The following is a 20,150-nucleotide window of genomic DNA, read 5'->3' on the forward strand; positions in this document are numbered from 1 at the left end:
ACCCACATATTCTGACTCTGTCCCCTTTTCCAAACAACCCTCAACCCTCCTCCAGCAACACTGCATATTCCTTCCATAGCCCCTTCCCTCGAACTTTATCTTTCTCGCCCAGCCCTCATCCGGATACCTCACGCTTCGCGCCAAACCCCTGTCTCTCCCCTTGACTCTACCTCCTTCCCCTCACCACCCCCGCTCTTCTCTGCCTCCTCACGCACAGCGTCCTCCGCCCTCCCTCTGTCCTCTTTTTCCATCTTTTAATCTTCACCTTCCTCTTTGCTTTCCCTCCTGGCCGCTGTTCCTCTCCCAAGCCTCCATTCTTCCTACCTCCAGCTAGAACTCCACCCCACGCCCAGTCTCGTATTTCTTTCCCCGGGATCTCGGTTCTCGGCCTTCCCCGCTCCGACTGGCTGGAATTCCAGTCCTGGTTTTGCGGCAGCTCTGGGTCCGACAGCGGGATCGGATCGAGACAAGCGGTCTACACCCCGAGTGTTCGGCAGCCGCTCACTGCCTGCGGGACCCATCCCACGCAGCAGCTAAGTCCGGGCTCTGAGGATCCGCTTAGAGCCAGACCCCGACCCCTTGGTTCTATCTCCTTCTTCTCACCACCCCTGCTGCCCTCTACCTTAAACTTCACCCCGTCCTCTGTCTCGCTTCCCCCCACACACACACTTTTAATCCTCACCTTTTTCTTTCTGCTTTCCCTCCCCAACTCTTGTTCCTCTCCTTCCCCCTCGCCCAACTCTCCACTCTTTCAGCTCTTCTGTCAGCCTTTTTATTCCCACTTCCCCCCACTCTCTTTCAAGCTGTGCGGCAGCTGGACCTCTTTGGGGGTGGGGTATCGCTCGGAGGTCTTTATTCGTCACCCCTTTGAGCATCCCTGCCGGTGTCCAGGATGTGCTACTGGCTGGCACTACGTGTCATGGTACAGGCTCCTCTGCTGTGGCAGATAGTGTTTGGCACGACCCCAGCCCAGATCTCCCTGCCCTACTACCACCAGGAGAATGGTAAGTGTCAACGTCTTTATTTGTCAGCAGGATGTGCCATTTATCGCGGTCCCAGAAGAAAGGAGGAATTCTCCCGGTCCCCCTCCTTGCCCTGTGATCTGATCAGTATAATCTCTAGTCATCTGTGATTGGCTGACTCTGCCCACCCTTCTAATTCTCCTGTCTCTCATCGCTAACTTTTGATCTTTTCCCACAAGTTCCACTCGTCCCAGGTGTTTCCCGCTCCCTTGGACAAATAGTGAAAGATATTTTTTTTTTGCATGGTGATATCCTGATTGATGTCCCCAGGTCTCATCCCTTCTGCTTCAGAAAGCTTTTTCTGCTTCACTTGTTCTCCTTTCCCTTATTCGGGCAGACTAATCAGGAACTGAACTTAAACAGCTTGCGGGTGAAAAAACAAACAGAGGTAGTAGTGGGGGCCTCTGAGCCAGAGAGGCTGTGGGTTTAGCTCACTCCCTGTGTCTCACTTATGAGGGCTGGAGAACGGCCTCCGTTGAACTGTGGATGACAGTGACCCACAGATTGCAGATCTGCCCTTAGACACTGAGAGACTATTCTTGTTCACAGAAGTCTGTCGCTTCTTATTAGTGTGGTATTATGGAAAGGTCTGTCTGTGACTGTGTGAGGAGTCCTGGTGGTGTTGGGGTACAGGTTTGTTGCTGTATTATGAGAAGAGAACTGGTGAATTGAAGTCTTTCACAGTAGAACTCCAGTTCCATTGAGCTGCGATCTGTTGTGTGGCATGACAACCGTGCCAAATAGTACTTTGCTTCTTAAAGAAAAAAGTTTGTTCATGAAATGTGCAGTTAAACAAATATTTATGACATTATCTTTGGCTCCAGTAGCATGCGGACTCTTACGGGCTGCCCAGCAAAGTACTCCCTGAATTGATTTGATGCAAATGCCACATTTCACTATATGTTTTGATTTTGTATAATCTTCATCTGTATCGTTCTCATTCCCAAGGCATGTATTCACAATAATATTTACAAGTTGTTAGCTTGTCATTTGTTTTCCAGTTCCATGCATTGTGCTAGCAATAAATTGGAGAGATTATTACACAGGGGCCGAGGGGTGAGACGACCCTTTACCGTGGTCTTATCCACCGATGCTTTGAGCTGGCTGCACTGAGTATTGTCGCACCCTGCAACACTCACACCCGGACCGTGGTAGGTGGCAGTCTGCAACATTTGGCTGTAGACATCTTGCACTGGAAAACCAACACACCAAGCCTGCACCTTTTATGGAGTTGATCTTTCAGCCACGTTTCGTGGTATAATGGCCGATCACCTGCTGGGTACAGGTCTCTTTTGATACAGCAAGGCTACAGTAGTGGTGGTTGCTGGTCAGGTATCAGGTAACAAGTTTTTGAAGAATACACCTCACACCGCCCTGAACACATCATCGGTGATGTAACCTGTGGGGTCAGTGGCTGCTTCGGGTCTTTCAAGATCAGACACCCTCGCCCAGGCCACCCAGCCGTGGTTGATCGAGCCACAGCTTGTGTTCAGGTAGCATGTGCTACAGATCCCCATGGACTTACCCTCTTCATCCAGAGCCATCTTGAGGCTTTCTCTGCTATCTTGGTGATGTTGCCGATGGTTCTCTGCCTCCTTGTACTGAGATACAGTTCTGCTCAGTGTAGGTCTACGACTGTATAACCTAATTCTCGCTGGATAAGATCTCAATGGAAAACAAAGATCCTAATCATCGTTACAGGCCTATTATTTTCTTATATTGGCACAAATGCCGCTGTGTACAGTCTGCTGCTGTGTAATACAGTAGGTGAATCATTAGGAAATGAACTCTCGGGTACAGGTCTGCCAGAGAATAACAGTGAAGGACAGCGTTGGTCGGCCCCGATCCGCCCCCACATCAGTGGAGTAGCTGTGAGCCTTTGGGGAGTTCCCCTCCACTTTTCTCTGCACATTGCTTCACTTCAACTCCCACAAATCTGCCATTAGAATGGAACCAATCGCCAGATGGAAGATTGTTCAACATCTGTGCCTTTGCTACAAGGCCAAGGTCACCTCTATAGCACACGGACCACACTGGTGCTCCAGGCCGTGATATATATTTTTAAAAAGGACATAAAAAGAGCACAGTAGCGAGGCAGTGTTCATGGATGGCTCAGAAATCTGATAGCAGAGGAGAAGAAGCTGTTCCTAAAAAGTGTGAAAACACAAACAAGAGAAAATCTACAGGTACTGGAAATCCGAGCAACACACAGACAAAATGCTGGAGGAACTCAGCGGGCCAGGCAGCATCTATGGAAAAGAGTACAGCTGATGTTTCGGGCCGAAACCCTTCAGCAGGACTGCTGAGTTCCTCCAACATTTTGTGTGTGTTGCTCCTAAAAAGAGTGCGCAGCTTACATTAAATATCATCAAAATAAATGTTTAATATCGAGCAACACACATAAAAATTGCTGGTGAACGCAGCAGGCCAGGCAGCATCTATAGGAAGAGGTGCAGTCAACGTTTCGGGCCGAGACCCTTCATCAGGACATCAGTGGCCTGACGAAGGGTCTCGGCCTGAAACATTGACTGTACCTCTTCCTATAGATGCTGCCTGGCCTGCTGCATTCACCAGCAATTTTTATGTGTGTTGCTTCAGATTCCAGCATCTGCAGATTTCCTCATGTTTGCGTGTTTAATATCGACCCGCTTTCACTTTGCAATGGCGCCCGCTGATAACAAAGGTGCATAATGAGACCACAGAAAACTTCGATCATTTTTCGTACTTGCTAATTGTTTTTCAATGAATGTTGATGTTGATGATGAAGTTGACTTTTGCCAGCACGGCTTTGGCCATCTGAGGACAGGTTTGTTTGAAGATCCAGACTTTCTATCTGGCCAAGTAATAACTGACCTCCTGTATACCTCTGAGACATGGCTGCTTTGATGCATGAGAGAGATACCATTAATCTTGACTATGCCAAATCTTGTAATCCACAGGCAGGATAAGTGAACCATCCTGTCCTCTCCCAGGCCAACCTCCCCAGCACTGAGACTCTGATTACAATCAGTCTGCTGTGATGTGCCCTGTAAGTCTTTTGTACACCCAGTAGAGACTCCGAGATAGATCCCCATCACCAAGCCCCATTATGCCAAGAGATTACCAGATGGATAGGGGAAATGATTGAAGGAACTGGCCCATGATCACTCACCAGAGAGAAAGATCATTTGTGCTGGCAAAAATGACAACATGCACAAGAGCACCCAGAAACCCAGTACCACTGGTGTTACAACCACGCCACTTTTCAAATGCCTCACTTACTTAAGAGCCTCCCAACCCCGCTTCAGAGTTTATTATACGTTTATTAGCAGAGTTGTATGCAGTATACAACCCTGAGATTCATCTTCCCACAGACCATTGAAAAACAAAAGAACCATGGAACCCCGGTCAAAGAAAAAAAAATCAACCCTCCACACGCAAAAAAAAAAACAAATTGCGCAAAAGGCAATAAAAGAGCGAGCAAGATCACAGGATATAAAACACAAAACCAAAGGGCATATTGCGGTCCAGCTCAGTGTCCATTATCTGCAAGCCAGCCCGATTCCAAGATCGCCCAAATTAGCAGCAAAAAAGAAGTGACCAGAAACTGGAATCATAATGCGAGTCCAATCTAGAGACTGCGGCGATTAAACCTTGCTCTGGCACTATCCTCCGACAGCATCAAGGGAGGGGGAGAAAGAGAGATCATTGGATGCAGGGACCTTCCCTCGGCAGCAGCGAGCGAGATGGAGAGAGAGTCCGTCACACATGGACGCCTTCCTCTGATAGCAGCAAATGAGACAGAGAGAGGGGCCGTCACACACAGCCACCTTCCTCCGACAGCAATGAGCTAGACAGAGAGAGGCCATCACACACAGACGCCTTCGTCTGACAGCAGTGAGCAAGAAATCGGTGGGCAGCGCCTCGATGATTTCAGCCTTCAGCGCATTAATTAGCGAGATCGGCGAGAGAAGGAGTCGATCTCAGAACACCCAGTCGGCTGGAAAACATACCACCAGAATGTAGATCTCAGGCTCCAGCGGTAGCAGGACCACGTCTGAAATAAAAGGAAGACGTAAAAGAAGTGAAACGAGTTGCTCCATGACCCATCTTGAGGATGTCGCCCTTGGTAGCGCTGTTCACTGCCGCCACCTTCCTAGCACTTGTAGCACAATGGCATAACGCTTTAGAACGCTGGAGAAAGGAGTTCAGTTCTCTGCCGAGCTGGTATGTTCACCTCATTTCCTCCGGGTGCCCCAATTTCCTTCCAGATTCCAAAGATCTATGGGTTACGGTTTGGTGAGTTGTGAGGATGCCGCATTGGCACTGGAAGCCTGGCGACACTTGCGGCCTGTCCCCAGCACACCTTCAGACGGTGTTGGCCATTGGCACAAACGATGCCTTTCACTGTGCGTTTCGAAGTCCTTGTGACAAATCAAGCTCGTCTTTCATCTCTGCCGGTCCCAGCTTGGCCTCAGCAGCCACGGAGGTGGAGTGGAGTAAGACATAATCGTCTCTGAGAGCTGATGAAGAAGGAATAGCATGGGTAGTAACAGGCCTGACACTGCATCGTATACATAGTCGTCTACTAGGCCATTCAGCCCATCGAGTCTGCTCCACCATTCAACCGTGACTTCTCCTCATAACCTTTGAGGCCCTTACTAATCAAGAAACTATCAACCTACACAGAGGTACAATACTGGAACCAATAGGTCCGTCTGTGGATAACATTGGAATATTAGTGTTCTTAGCAATCAGGCAAGAAGTGGAAATGAGGTCAAGTTTAGATTGTTCATTATTTTATTCAACAGTGGAGAAGGTTAAAAGGATTATTTTTCAACTTGGTTAATTTTTTATTTTGGAAGGGCTGGCTTTGGGGACAGAGAGGGGAGTTAGGGAAATGTTAGGGTTTAGGGACAGGGATGTGGTAGAGTTAGAGTTTAGGCCTCTGCTTGATATTTGAAGGCCAGTGACGTGGACTGGTGACAACGGACGTCCGGAGTTGAGGTTTCCACCCCAGGCTGGTAAGCCAGCAAGGTGGACACGGGTGAAGGACATCCAAAGTCTGTGCCTTGCTCCGTGCTTGAAGGCTAGCGATGTGGATAGGGTGACGAAGAGCATCCAAGGATATCAGGCTGACCCAGGTTCGCAGGATCAGATGTCCGTGCAAACAGGAGACATGAGAGTGGAGAGTCTCGGAGTTCGAGCCTGGAATTTGGGGTCCGCTCATCGGCTAGTCCGGGGGTCAATACTGAAGATCGGGGCCCGAAGGTCGATCAGAAATCCGGGAGATGAAGCCTGTGAGCTGGAGATGGAGGAGTGTGTGTGTGTGTGTGTGTGTGTGTGTGTGAGATGGTGGTGGAAGAGAGGAAAGGGGCTTGTTCAGTTGTTGTTGTTTTGTTGCTTGTTGTGTTCTGTGTTGTTCTGCTGAGCATTATGGGCTTGTTACACTGGCGCTGGAGTATGTGGTGACACTCGCAGGCTGCCCCCAGTACACCTGTGGATGTTCAATAGGTACATTTAATGTCAAAGAAATGTATACAATATACATCCTGAAATTCTTTTTCTTTGCAAACATCCACAAAAACAGAGGAGTGCCCCAAAGAATGAGTGACAGTTAACCATAAGGACCCCAACTCCCCCTCCCATGCACAAGCATCAACTAGGCAACAATCCTGCCCCCCCCCAGCAAAAAGCATTGGCATCTTCCACCGAGCCCTCAAGTGTGCAGCAAAGCACCAATAAAGACACAGACTTGCAGTACCCCAAAAACTACTTGTTCACCCGGTAATTCGACATCCCACAGGCTCTCTTTCTCCCTAATAAGGAAAAAAGAGGTGTCCCTGTTTCACAGTGAGCGGGTAGACATAACAAACAACTCGCTGATTTATGGTGTTAAAAGCCTGTTGCATCGCTTTTTCCGAGCTCTGTGCCCAGAGAATCGAAACCAGGGCTCAGGGCTCAGGTCTCCGGACTCACAGCCCATGACAGCTAACCCGCTGCTCTCGATGTTCTGTCTTCTCCCGCGACACCTCAGTCAGGGGCACCAGCCTTGAATCAGCCAATCTCCAGAGCCACGAAAATTCGGCACCCTGAAGGCGTGCTCGTCTTCAAGGCCCCGTCCTTGGGGTATCAAACAGCAGCCAGCCATGAGGCCCTGAGAGCAGGTCCCATTCCCACAAAGAACTGAAGTCAGAGTGTAACTCCAGGTCAGGGTCTTCAAAAGAACCTTGAAAAGGAAAAAAAAAGAGATAATCAAAGATAGAAATAGAGCTGTTTCCAAAGATGCAAGCAGAGGAGTTGCTGTTTAGATTATGAGGACACTCAGTCCTCGTTTATTGTCATTTAGAAATGCATGCATTAAAAAATGATACAATGTTCCTCTGGAAAGATATCACAGAAACACAAGACAAACCAAGACTAAATCTGACAAAACCACATAATTATAACATACAGTTACAACAGTGCAAAGCAATACCATAATTTGATAAAGAGCAGACCATGGGCACAGTAAAAAAAAGTCTCAAAGTCCCGATAGCCCCATCATCTCATACAGATGGTAGAAGGGAGAAACTCTCCCTGCCATGAACCTCCAAGTGCCGCAAACTTGCCGATGTGTTGGAAGCACCCGACCGCAGCCGACTCTGAGTCCATCTGAGAACTTCGAGCCTCTGACCAGCCCCTCCGACACCGAGCACCATCTCTGCTGAGCGCCTTGGCCCTGCCCCAGCCGCCGAGCAACAAGCAAAGCCGAGGACTTGGGGCCTTCCCCTCCGGAGATTCTGGATCACAGTAGCAGCAGCAGCGAAGCAGGCATTTCAGAAGTTTTGCCAGATGTTCCTCCATGCTCTCATGTCTGTCTCCATCAAATCAGGACTGTGCACGGCACCCTTCTTGACAGACAACAGTTATCACCACCGGAGTGGCCGCAGCGAGCTGCGTCGCGCCGCCATTTTCTCCTCCTGCCCATTTAGCACCATCTTGACTTTTCTCCGCCCTCCGATGTGTTGCCTGTTAATGCCAATGATGCATTTCATTGTATGTTTTGCGTGTGATAAATAAATCAAAATCTGAAAAACCTAGGTATGTCATCCACTCCTCTTACCTTCCCTCATCAGAAGGATAATGTGGGGATTTTCGAAAAACAAAACCAGAAGATGTTGGTGTACAGAGGCATGTTGATGTGTGAATTTATGATGCAGGAAAAAACCCACAAGGTACAGCAAGCATTAATGATGTCAAAGAGAACATTGGCCTCAACTTCAAAGGAGGTAGAGTACAAAATTAAGGAAGTCTTGTTGAGAGCATACAGGCTTTTTCTGAGACCTCATTAAGAATGGTGGGCAGTTTTGGTACCCGATGTCTAAGCCAGTGTGTGCATGGCTTAGAGCCAGGGCCACAAAGAATCACTGGATTGGAAAACAATCCCAGGAGTTAATGATTGTCTTAGACTCACTGGAGTTTAAAATAACAGGAAATGCACTGACGAAGATACAAGGTTCTGGAAAGGGTTGACAAAGTTAACACTGTGAGACTGTTTCCACCGCGTGGAGTGTCTTGATCTTAAGGGATAACAGATTGCCATCTGTGGCCAGAAGGATGGAATATTTCTTATTGCAGAAGTTGGTATATTTTTAAAATTCTCCATCTCGGAGGTTTATGGACAGTTAACCTTGAAGTATATTTAAGGCTAATGTCATAGAATTTCTGGATAAGTTGGGAGCAGATTTTAAGGATATGGGGATCAAATGAGAGAGTGACCATAACTGAATTGCAGGACATGCTCAAGAAGATGTGCAGTTTCCAACCTGATCCTCGCAAAGAAGGTGCAAGGCTGGTGAATTCTAAAGAAGTAATTCTGTGTACTGTCTCATCAAACATACCAGGGGAAGATCAGCGTACGGAGTAAAAGCAAAGAACAGGAAAAAGTTCCTCATATAATGTTTGTAATTCCGTTCTGAGCCAAGTTAGTACAGAAAGACGGGAGATCTAGTTTGAGGATAATCAAAGATGCAAACAGATAGTATAAAGGGTTAAAATTAGCAACTGATAATCAAAATATGAGATGCTGAAAACCTGAAAATGCAGGAAACACTCAACAGATGAGGCAGCATCTGCGGAAAGATTTCATGTGAAAGACCGCTCATCAGAAATTAGCAACAAGTGTAAGAGTTAACCCAATTTAAATGATAAAAGCAGAGAATGCTGAAAATACCTGCAGGTCAGACAGCATATAATAATAATAATAACTTACTTATAGAGCTCTTCCCATACAAATGACGTAGTTCAAAGTGCTTCACAATGGGATAAAGTGAAGACATGAACGTAAAAGAGAAAATTATATTATTTAAAAGCATCTAAGGAACTCGAGGCCTGGAGTTTGGGTCCTCATTGGGGATACTCATTAGTTGTCATTGGGCCAATATCGAAGATTGAAGCCCAAGGGTTGACTGGAAGTCCGGAAGTCAAGGCCCGATGGCCGGAGCCCCTAGTCTAAGAATCTCTGATGAGTCCACTAGGGAAGTCAAAGGCCCAACATCTGTGAATTGATGGGTGTGCTGGATTTCAGAGAGGCCAGCCTGTCCTGGGGCTGGATGGCTGCGAATGTGTATGTGAATGGGTGGTGTGTGGGACGAAGGAACGCGGCTTGTTTTACTGCTTTGTTGTTGTTATTTTGTGGAAGTAGAAACAGTAATAACCTTCCAAAACAAGGCAACTCTATTTTACTCTTCATAGATGCTGGCTGAGGTATTTCTACAATCTGCAGGTTTTTGGTGTACAAGTAGTGGGAGGTTAAATAATGACTGAATAGGACCGATTGGGAACTAAAAAAGGGGGATCACCTTGTGAAGACAGATGGAATAGCTGAAGCTCTAAATGTAACTTCCAATCTGTCTTCACCAGTGAAGAGGATTCTGCCAAAGCAGCAATAACAGAGGAGACAGCTGTAATACTGAGTGGGAGGTAGACTGTCTGCTTTGCTTTAAAAGCCCATCAAGTTAAAAAGTACTTTGGCAAATGCAACAAGTTCAATATTAACAGAAGTAAAATCCCAAGGATTAAGTAAAACATAGCTGTAAAAATGACTCTGGAATGGAGAGTAGAAAGTAACAGTGAACAGTTGATTTTTCGACAAGTCGATGTGGTACACTATTCTGATGTGTGTTCGTGCATATCATATCAAAGTTTGTAGATCACAGAGCTAAGAGATATCTTAAGTATTGACCGGCATAGCAATTGACTTCAGGAGGTGCTGGTAAAACCCTATAATATTAACTTACATTTCCACGGATACTGCCTGGCCTGCTGAGTACTTACAGCGTTTTTCTATTTTATTGAAGATTTCTAGCTCCTTTGTTTCTCCCTTCCCCTTCTACCTCAATGCAACTCAAAACCTGCCTGTTTTCTAACTATCCTAATGAAAGGCTAGCCACCTGAAATGATAACTCTGTTTCTCTGAGCACATATGCTACCAGAGCCTCTTGACCACCTACAGCAGTTTTCATTTTCATCTGTGATTCCCAGCAGATGTAGTTTTTTTTTGTTTCTTGATTACAATATTTCTCTCCTGTTAAATTTGAAAATCGAAGTTTATGTTCTTCTATCCCAAATTCACCCTGACCCGGATCTGGACCGTACCCTCCAAATATCCGGACCTGCCTCTCGGTTTTTTTGCACTACCTTACTTTCCATTTTTCTGTTTTCTATTTATGATTTATAATTTAATTTTTTAATACTTACTAATTTTTACTATTTTTAATATTTAATATTTGTAATCCAGGGAGTGGGAAGCGCAGAATCAAATATCGCTGTGATGATTGTACGTTCTAATATCAATTGTTTGGCGACAATAAAGTATAAAGTGCATGCAGTTTTTTAACAACCTGTTTCAGTCATTAATGTACATTCTTGCTGAGGATATCACACCAGTTTCATTAAGGATCAGTAAGATAGTGAAATAAAATATCAGAAAAGACTTTATTTCCAACTGCATTAGATATCTGGTGACAATTCGGGCAGCCATGCAGAGCAATTTCAAGCAAATCTCCCCGGGGGTGGTGTAACTTGGTGTGAGGTTATGTTATGGACAGGGTTAGGGCTGGTCAGTCATAAGATTTGGACATGTACATTATATACTGTTAATCAACATTCAACATAGTCAGAAAATTGGTAGTGGTTTATTACCGTCACATGGACCAAGGTACAGTGAAAAGTTTGTCTTGCATACAGTTCATTCAGATCAAATCATTACACAGTGCATTAAGCTCGAATAAAGTAAAACAATAACAGTGCAGAATAAAGTGTAAAAGCTTCCAAAAATGTGCAGGCAGATAAATGATAAAATGCAAGATCACAACAAGATATATTGTGAGACCAGGAGACCATCTTATCATGGATGCTGTCCATTGAAATGTCTAATTAAGTGAAACCCAAAATAATCTGCAGATGCTGGGGTCAAAGCAACACTCACAACACACTGGAGGAACTCAACAGGTCGGGCAGCATCCGTGGAAACAATCAGTTGACGTTTCGGGCCGGAACCCTACATCCTGACGAAGGGTTCCGGCCCGAAACATTGACTGATCGTTTCCATGGATGTTGCCCGACCTGCTGAGTTCCTCCAGCATGTTGTGAGTGTTGACTAATAAAGTGAGATGGAAGCTGACCTTGAGCCAGTGGTAAAATGAAAAGTACAAAAAAAAACTGCAGATGCTGTAAATCCGAAATAAAACCACAAATGCTTTAAATGCTCAGCAGGTCAGGCAGCATCTGTGGAAAGAGTAACAGAGGTAATGTTTTAGGTCTGAGACTTGTAATCAGAACTAAGGAAAGGAGAAAATGGCAGAAGATGTGAGGAGGACTTGGGTACAGCAAAGGGAATACTTCTGTTAGAGTGAGACTATATGAGTAAATATGACATTGGAAACAGGTTATTCTGCTTTGTCGTTTGGGGGTTAATAATAGCACAGTAGATGGAGAGAGAAAGACCAAATCAAACTCACGGGTAGCTGGATGGAAAAATTGTGAGAGATTACACCAAGAGCTTATGATGGTAAGACATGGAGAAAGTAGGTGGCCAGATGAAGGGGTCCAGACGGTTGAGAAATTCATAAGGCAAGAAACAAGGTCCATTGAATGAACTCCACACACAGAATGCAGACGAAACTGAGCATAACAGGCAGCATCTATGAAGGGGAACAAACAGCCGACTTTGCAGGCCAAGACCCTTCCTCGGGACTGGTACATTCATTCAGCAATCCTGAGGAAGGAGCTCAGCACAAAACTTCGACTGTTTATTCCCCTCCGTAGATGCTGCCTGACCGGCTGAGTTCCTCCAGCATTTTGTGAGTGTTCCACTGAGTGAGCTGAAGCTATCCCAAAAAAAAAAGTCAATGCTAAGCTGAAGGAGGGTAAAAGAAGAGCTCACCTTCCATTGAGGGAAAAGCGTGTTGAAATGGGGAATTAATGTTGCAGCTGAAATCCATTCCAAGGATTAGTTGCTTGGGATCGGAGAAGGAAGCCAGAATGGAGAGTGGAAGCACAACAAGGAGTCAAGGGGTGAGACTCAGATCAAGATGAGGGAATGTGGCCTGGATAACAAACTGAAGAAGTGTATCCAAGAGTTATTGAAGCTTACAATCTGTTAAAAGGAGTAGAACCATATGTCACATCCTGCTAATCAGAGTGTTACTTTTATCTTTCTTTTTCCTAAGTAACTAACAACTACATTTCAATCAGTGAATTCTGATTTGGTGCCATTCATTTTTTTTTTGTCAATGATCTTATGTGAAAGCCTATCAAAGGTATTTTACAAAACATGGAGCAGAAAGAAACATATCAGACATGACCGGTCTTCCACAAATCCATGCTGTCTGCTGAGTTAGCTGGTGGCATTGCCTCTGTCATGCATGTTCAACTCTATTAATTCATCCAGAAGTAACATTGGATTCCCAGGTACCATCTCCCAGTTACTGCTGTTCAAGGCTGTGCCACGGCAGATTAGAGAGTGACTTAGCTAGTACCTGGAAAAGTTTAGTGAGGATTGAAACAGTGATATTGTTCCTCCAACCGCAGATGGCAGTGTGGTGCTTAGGCAGTCTTTACATGCATCTGAAAATAACAGGAGACAGATTCCTCCTCATTAACACCAGTCTGAGGGAGCAGTATTGAAGATTTTCCAGATCTCACCAAGAAAGAACAGTGTCGAATTCCCACCACTGTCTGTAAGGAGTTTATATATTGTTCTTTCAGCTGTGTGAGTTCCTCTGGGTGCTCCAGGTTCCTCTCACAGTCTAAAGATGGTGGGTTAATTGGCCATTGTAAGTTATCCCGTGAACGGGCTACGGTTGAACCCAGGGTTGCTGGACAGCACGGCTCGAAGCTACATAAGGGCAAACTCTGCGCTGTATCCCGATAAATAAATCCAGAATGGGACACATCAGAGCGAGTTGATGGGGTGGAAAAATTGAGGAAGTTGGTGTCAACTCAAATCGAGTTTATTGTCATAAGGATAAGTATACATATACATAGGTGCCATGAAAAAGCCATTTGCAGCAGCGTCATAGGCACTTCGCATTATATAAGCAGCATTCATATGAAAAACACAGTTGTACACATTTTTTACATGACAGGACACAAGTTGAACAAAAAAATGCCAGTCCATTTGGTACAAACTGTACCCCTGTACAATCTGGTGACAAGAGTAAATGGCCAGAAGAAAATCTGTGTGAGTAAGTAATCCTGATCTCTGTGAGGGCACAATTCTGGGTCGAAGAAGAGAGCAGTGAGGTGAAAGAAGTGGTGGGTGGGATGTGGACAACAAAAATACTGGAGAATTGACCCAGCCACCCTGCCGAGTGGCAGATTTTTCGAAATGATACTGTCCATGTTTGGTGAACTCCAGCACTTGAGGTGGAATTCTTGCGGAGGAGAGTTTGTACCCATTCTTAGCCGGAAGCCCTGAGCAGTAAGAGGGTTGGGAGAAAAGATTCTCGAAGGACCTGAGGGGCAACTTCTGGAGGAGGCAGAATGACTTCCTGTCCCTTCAGGACAGTCCTGCAATTTAAATGCTAAGTCCCAGTCTGGCAGAGAATGGCAGAGTTTATTGGTGTACAGAACATGGAGGAAAATAGCTCGAGACTGGATTCATCAGGGCCGTGGAGGGCTAAACGTCCCGCAGGTCACAGCAACAGAGAAACCCCGTCACATTTGTGATGTGCACTGCAATGCATGCTGGGTTAGCACTTTGCCATGTACACGTTTCAAAGCAATAAGTCTCCCACGCACCATAACTTGTTTGTTTTCCATTAAGGCTGAACAGTTACGTTGCTACAAAATGGAGCCATTTTACCTTTCAAACAAGCTGTTTTATTTGAATAGATGGTAGGCATATGAAATCACATGAATATTGGTGTTGCTCGTCTTTTTCACAGCGTATGATGCCACAATGCTTTCCTCACATCACAAAGAGATATCACAGCACCAATGAGTTCATATTATTTATTTCCACACATCACTAGGTGGTCTTCAGTGTGCTCCCTCGCCCCCCCCCCCACCCCGTTTTACTTTAGAAAGGGTGTTGCTTAGGAGGGGCAGTGATTTGAGAATACACTTAAGAGAATGTTGAAGAGGTAGAGGAGAGTTAGGACATGTTTGGGGGAGTGGGATCAAAGGATCCCAGTTGACAGCAGCCTGAGATTCTCTGGCTGTTAAAGAGATTCATCTGCACCATGTTATGGAGGGGGAGATGAGAGAATGCAGACAGGAATGTTTTGTTCTGTGAAGCCTGTTTCAAGTGCCTTTGCATTCTTTAGAAACAGCGAGAATCTTGCTCGGCAAATAAACTCCTCTTGTCCATGGTGCTCTTGTCTCTGAGAAATTGATTCATATGGTTGAGGTTTCACACATTTTATTGTAGAGTTTGCCCTTATCTAACTTATGATTGATAAGGAATAAAGAGGAAAGGAGAGAATGGACTATTTGATACTCCACACAGAAAAATGTCCTGTTCCTGATAGATAAACCCAATGGTAGTACGATTTCTCAAATCCTACATCATTTTTAAATCGCCCGTGTTTTTGCCTCTCCATATTTCTGTATTCCCTCCAGATTTACAACCTTACTACAATTGCTCACCTCCAATCATTCTTGCACATCTAAATTCATTTTTACATCGTGCCTTCAGATGACTGGGCTCTAAACTGCTCCCACTGTAAACCTCGTCTCCTTGCAACCTCCGTCACTTTCTTCAGGGTACAACGGCTACATCTATTTCTTTTCCCAATTTTTTTTTCGGTTGCCTGTCCTAATATCATCCTACAGGACTTAGTGCCAAGCATTATTTGAAAATGCTTCTGTAAAGAATCGTAGGAAGTTTTAGACCATAAGAACAGGAGCAGAGCTCAGCCATTCGGACCGTCGAGTCTGCTGTGCCATTCCGTCATGGCTGATCTATTATCCCAAGGAGCTGTGCTGATAGGGGGACTCCCACCAAGCCAGCCAGATCAGCTGAATCAACCCTAGTGATCAATGGGGTGACAAACGTCACAGTCAGATCGCCCTCACATCTTTAACCTTTCGAAGGGTTAAAGTTTGGATTTCTTCTCTTCTTGTCAACGCTTTGAGTCCAGCTTGTAAACGGGAGCTCACAAGCTCCTGCGGATTGCTCTAACCGTTGACAAATTCAACTATGACTAAAGCATCCTGAATTATAACAATAACGCGGTATAAAAATATGACAAAAGTAAATCAAAGTCAAAAAATAAACTCAGGGTAGCGTATGGTGGCAGATACATACTTAGATAATAAATTCACTTTAAACTTTGAAGCTTGAAGTAAATTTATTAGCAAAGTACGTATATGTCACCATATATGACCGCGAGTTTCATTTTCTTGCAGGCATATACAGAAAAATAAAGGAATGCAATAGAATTTATGAAAACTATGCATAACCAAACACAGACAAATAACCAATGTGCAAAAAAAAAGATGAACTGTGCAAATTAAAATTAAAATCAGCAATACTGAGAACATGACTTGCAGAATCGTTGAAAGTCAGTCTGTAGGGTGTGGAATCAGTTCAGAGTTGAGACAAGTGAAGTTATACGTGCTGGTGGATAACTTCACTCCATCCAGTTTATTAACCAACATTTTCAGGAAAATAGTTTCATCATCTGCAGTCTTTACTAACATTGATGAGCTAATTATATAAGAAGTCTGACCAGCCTACTCCTGTCACTGCTATGACTGGACCCTGACAAGGACTCAGGGATTTCTCAGCAAAAATTGCCCCACAGTCATTCAGCACTAGACTATGAACTGATTCTCGCAGTTTGGTATTTTCCTAATTCTATCGGGGCACTCCATGTTCTAACCAGCACAACAATGCAAAAGGTACCACAGAAATAGGACCCCAACAGTGTGTCAGCCTGAAAGTGTTGGTGAAGCTAATGGCTGTTGAAGCGTACCTGTGTAGCAGCAGAAAAATGGCATAGCAATTTTATAAAAATCATATTTAATTTAGACTTTAAAATACTATAAATCTAGTTATACGTTAACTTCAGAGCACTCTGAACTGGAAGTTGCTCAGTTAGTTCAGTGAGGTTCCAGGTTAATCCGTATTGCTCCGTATTGCTGTGATGTTAAATATTGTGGGTTGCGTTGAGGAAAGGTACAACTAGGATTCCTCCCGTAACAAATTGCTGTCCTCTATAATTGCACTGCAGCTTTCCTACTCCACTGTCCACACCCCTCTGACGCCGAGCGTTGGACCCTAGGTACTGACTATTTGTCCTTCCACAGTTGTTGTCTAATCTGCTGAGATTTTCCGACACCTTTAAAAAAATTAAACATCATTTTATTTCAGATTTTCCTCATCTGCAGTTTATTTGATTTTCATTTCTAGTATTCAAAATACTAGTGCTTGTGTGCAGGGAGGTGGAGGGGGACTTTGGAGGCTTTGGTGTTTTTATCATTCATTCTTTGGGGTTTCTTGTTTCATGGATGTCCGTGAAGAGTAGGAATTCAGGTTATATACCGTATACATTCTCTGATGTCAAAATGAGCCTTTGACCTTTTTTGAGCATTTGGCTTTTCCCTTATCAGCTTTAATAAATTCAGGATTTACAACTCTATTCATTCCATTATTCGTGTTTTATGTTTTACAAATTCATTGTTTAAAATGATTTAGTAAAATGGGCATCAACCTGAACGTACATATATCAAGCAGTGTTTTGAAAAATAAACATCAGATTACCATGCCCAATCTTGTTAAATAAACCCATGGATGTGTAAGTCACACTGGTACGCGTGTCAACTCTTGTCCTCGGTTTGTAAGCCTCTTCAGATGTGCCCTATAATTAAACACTGATCAAATTTTACAGAGTATTGCTCTTTGAAGAGCAGAGTTCGGTTTCTGTGTGATACTTCAGGCCATTACATTTGTTTTTGTCTTGTAGTAATTGATCTTCTGGAAGCCCTTAACATCACAAGGTCTGTAAAGGGAGTGAGCAGAAGCAAAGGTTTGGAACCAGGCGCCCCGGCTTGGAAGTTCCGTAAGCGTGTACCGCATCTGACCCTGCCACGGGATTACGCCATCTACTTCCTCACCTCCATGCAGGGGTCCATTGGCTTTCACTTTGTGGCAAAACAAAGCAAGAATTCAGAGGGGACAATTATCTCCTTCACCTCTCCCACCACCACCAGAAAGGATGGACGTCCACTTTTACAGCTCACGTCCAGCACCAGAGACAACCAGCTGCAACTGGATTACCGGACTGTGCACAACATGGAGCCGGCATCCGTTGTCTTTCCCGGAGGGACTCCCTTTGGCAATGGGCAGTGGGGCCGAGTGGCCTTCAATCTGGAGTCTCAGAGAATAACACTTCTCATTGACTGCGAAGAAGACATTGTGTTTGAGAAGAACCTGGACAAAGATGCCATTAGCCTGATTCTTCCCATCGATTTGGAGATTCACTTCTCCAGCACGGAAGGAGGGGACAGCAACTTCACGGTAAAAGAACATAGAACAACTCAGGCCCATTGGCTCTAACCTACTCCAAGGTCAATCTAACAATGGTAGAGGTTTCAAGCCTCTTACTCATGTTCTTCAACAGAGTTCTATTAGCCTGTTTGGCCATAGATTTATAAAAATTACTAGATGATTTAAAAAATGAAGGGCCATCTGGTTCACCTTCTCCAGTTCTGGTAGTTCTCCATGTGTTGATAATGGAGAAACCAGTCTCAATCAACTAGTCGCGCGGCAGACCCAGGCGTGATACAGGAAGCCACATTGTAGGGTGTTTTGGGAACTTTGGTTCCTATGAAAGCACCTGAGTACATTGATCTCCCCCACAAGATCCCATAGCTCTGTGAAAGCTGACCCGTCTGCCTTTGAAAAATTTGACCTCCTGAGGAGGATTTATTGCTCTTTGCTCAGTGGAGTGAGCCCGCGGAGAGAGTTACAGGCATTTTCTTCTCCATTGCTGCACACGGGTGGCCTTCTTGAATGGCGCCTTTGCAGTGTACCCCCCTCCCCCAGCCGTAACGATGGTGCACCTGACACAGAGAGAGGTACTGGGGCTCAATCACCATTCCCCATTGAATTCACTGGTTTACAGCTCAACACTGGGAACACCTCATGGATTCAGTGGGAACAGATGCAAAAATTTAGTCTCTCTGCCCCACCTCTGAAAGTATTGGCCCACTCCCACCACCCTCCAGATAGTGATGTTCCTCCCCCCACCCTTAAAGATACTGACCATTCAGCCCATCTGTGCATTGACCAGCATCCCCTCACCCCTCCTCTGAAGGTATAGCCCCTTCAGACACTCCCCTGAAAGTACAGCCCATGCCCCTCCTCTGAAAATACTCGGTCCCCTCCACTCTTCCCTGAAAGTATCGTCCCTTCCCCACCCCAGTCTGAAGGTACCAGCGTCCTCTAAAGACGTTAGGGAAAAGTATACAGGGAAGGAAACTTTAAACCATTCGTAGCATCTAGGATGCTAGGACTTGCCTTTTAAAATGCGTGGCTGACTCTTTTCTGATGCTATCTTTACACTGAGAACAAGACTCCGTTCCCTCTGGGCTGTCTTGAGCTGAGCCTAGTGTTCCTTCTGTAACTCTGATATTACTGGTGGGCCGCTCTCTGTCCATTGTGGATTACGGTCTGACTGTGCATCCATGCTTGCTCTCAGACTGTGGCTCCCTCTCTCTCTCTCTACCACAGGGCTACTGGCAGACAGCGGAGATCTCTCCAAGTGGCTTTGTTCACCGCCCGTGGCACTGCGACAATCTGCCAGGTAGGGTGGTGCTGGTTGTCCCGTGGGTCACAGGCGGCCTGGGCCTTCTGCTGTAAGGTGGGATGCAGGTGCTGAGAGGGAGGGGTGGTTTGCAAGGACGGCAGTGTGTCAGTGTCAGTGAGGTTGTGGGGGTCAGCGTGTGAGGGAGGAGTGTGGGGGTTAGTGAGTGGGGGGAGTGTGGGATTAGTCTGTGAGGAGGAGTGTGGGGTTAGTGTGTGGGGAGGGTGTGGAGATTAGTGTGTGAGGGGGAGTGTGGGGGTTAGTCTGTGAGGGGGTGTGTTGGGGTTAGTGTGTGTGGGGGATGTGGAGATTAGTCTGTGAGGGGGAGTGTAGGGGTTAGTGTGTGAGGGGGAGTGTGGGATTAGTGTGTGAGGAGGAGTGTGGGATTAGTGTGTGGGGGGAGTGTGGGATTAGTCTGTGAGGAGGAGTGTGGGGTTAGTGTGTGAGGGGGAGTGTTGAGGTTAGCATGTGAGGGAGGAGTGTGGGATTAGTGTGTGGGGAGGGTGTGGAGATTAGTGTGTGAGGGGGAGTGTGGGGGTTAGTCTGTGAGGGGGTGTGTTGGGGTTAGTGTGTGTGGGGGAGTGTTGAGGTTAGCATGTGAGGGAGGAGTGTGGGATTAGCCTGTGAGGGAGGAGTGTGGAGATTAGTGTGTGAGGGGGAGTGTGGAGATTAGTGTGTGAGGGAGAGTGTTGGGGTTAGTGTGTGGATTAGTGTGTGAGGGGGAGTGTTGGGGTTAGTGTGTGGGGGGGTGTGGGGATTAGTGTGTGAGGGAGAGTGTTGGGGTTAGTGTGTGGGGGGGCATGGGGATTAGTGTGTGAGGGGGAGTGTTGGGGTTAGTGTGTGAGGGGGA

The 20,150-nt window shown here is 45.7% G+C and overlaps 1 protein-coding gene across 4 annotated transcripts in view; it reads left to right on the forward strand.

Annotated features, from left to right (window-relative positions):
* The first annotated feature begins 463 nt into the window (after positions 1 to 463).
* The window catches only part of kcp (kielin cysteine rich BMP regulator), a 133,147-nt gene continuing 113,460 nt past the window's right edge, over positions 464 to 20,150 (forward strand). For 3 of the 4 annotated variants that reach the window (XM_072241272.1, XM_072241273.1, XM_072241274.1), the window contains exons 1-3: positions 464 to 1,004; positions 17,459 to 18,012; positions 19,228 to 19,300. In XM_072241272.1, the coding sequence (XP_072097373.1) occupies positions 893 to 1,004; positions 17,459 to 18,012; positions 19,228 to 19,300 (739 nt within the window). In that variant the 5' untranslated portion in view covers positions 464 to 892. The remainder of the gene's footprint in view (positions 1,005 to 17,458; positions 18,013 to 19,227; positions 19,301 to 20,150) is intronic. The other variant, XM_072241275.1, reaches the window with a different exon arrangement.

This window comes from Mobula birostris, chromosome 23 (genome assembly GCF_030028105.1).
Source record: "Mobula birostris isolate sMobBir1 chromosome 23, sMobBir1.hap1, whole genome shotgun sequence".
Classification (NCBI taxonomy): domain Eukaryota; kingdom Metazoa; phylum Chordata; class Chondrichthyes; order Myliobatiformes; family Myliobatidae; genus Mobula; species Mobula birostris.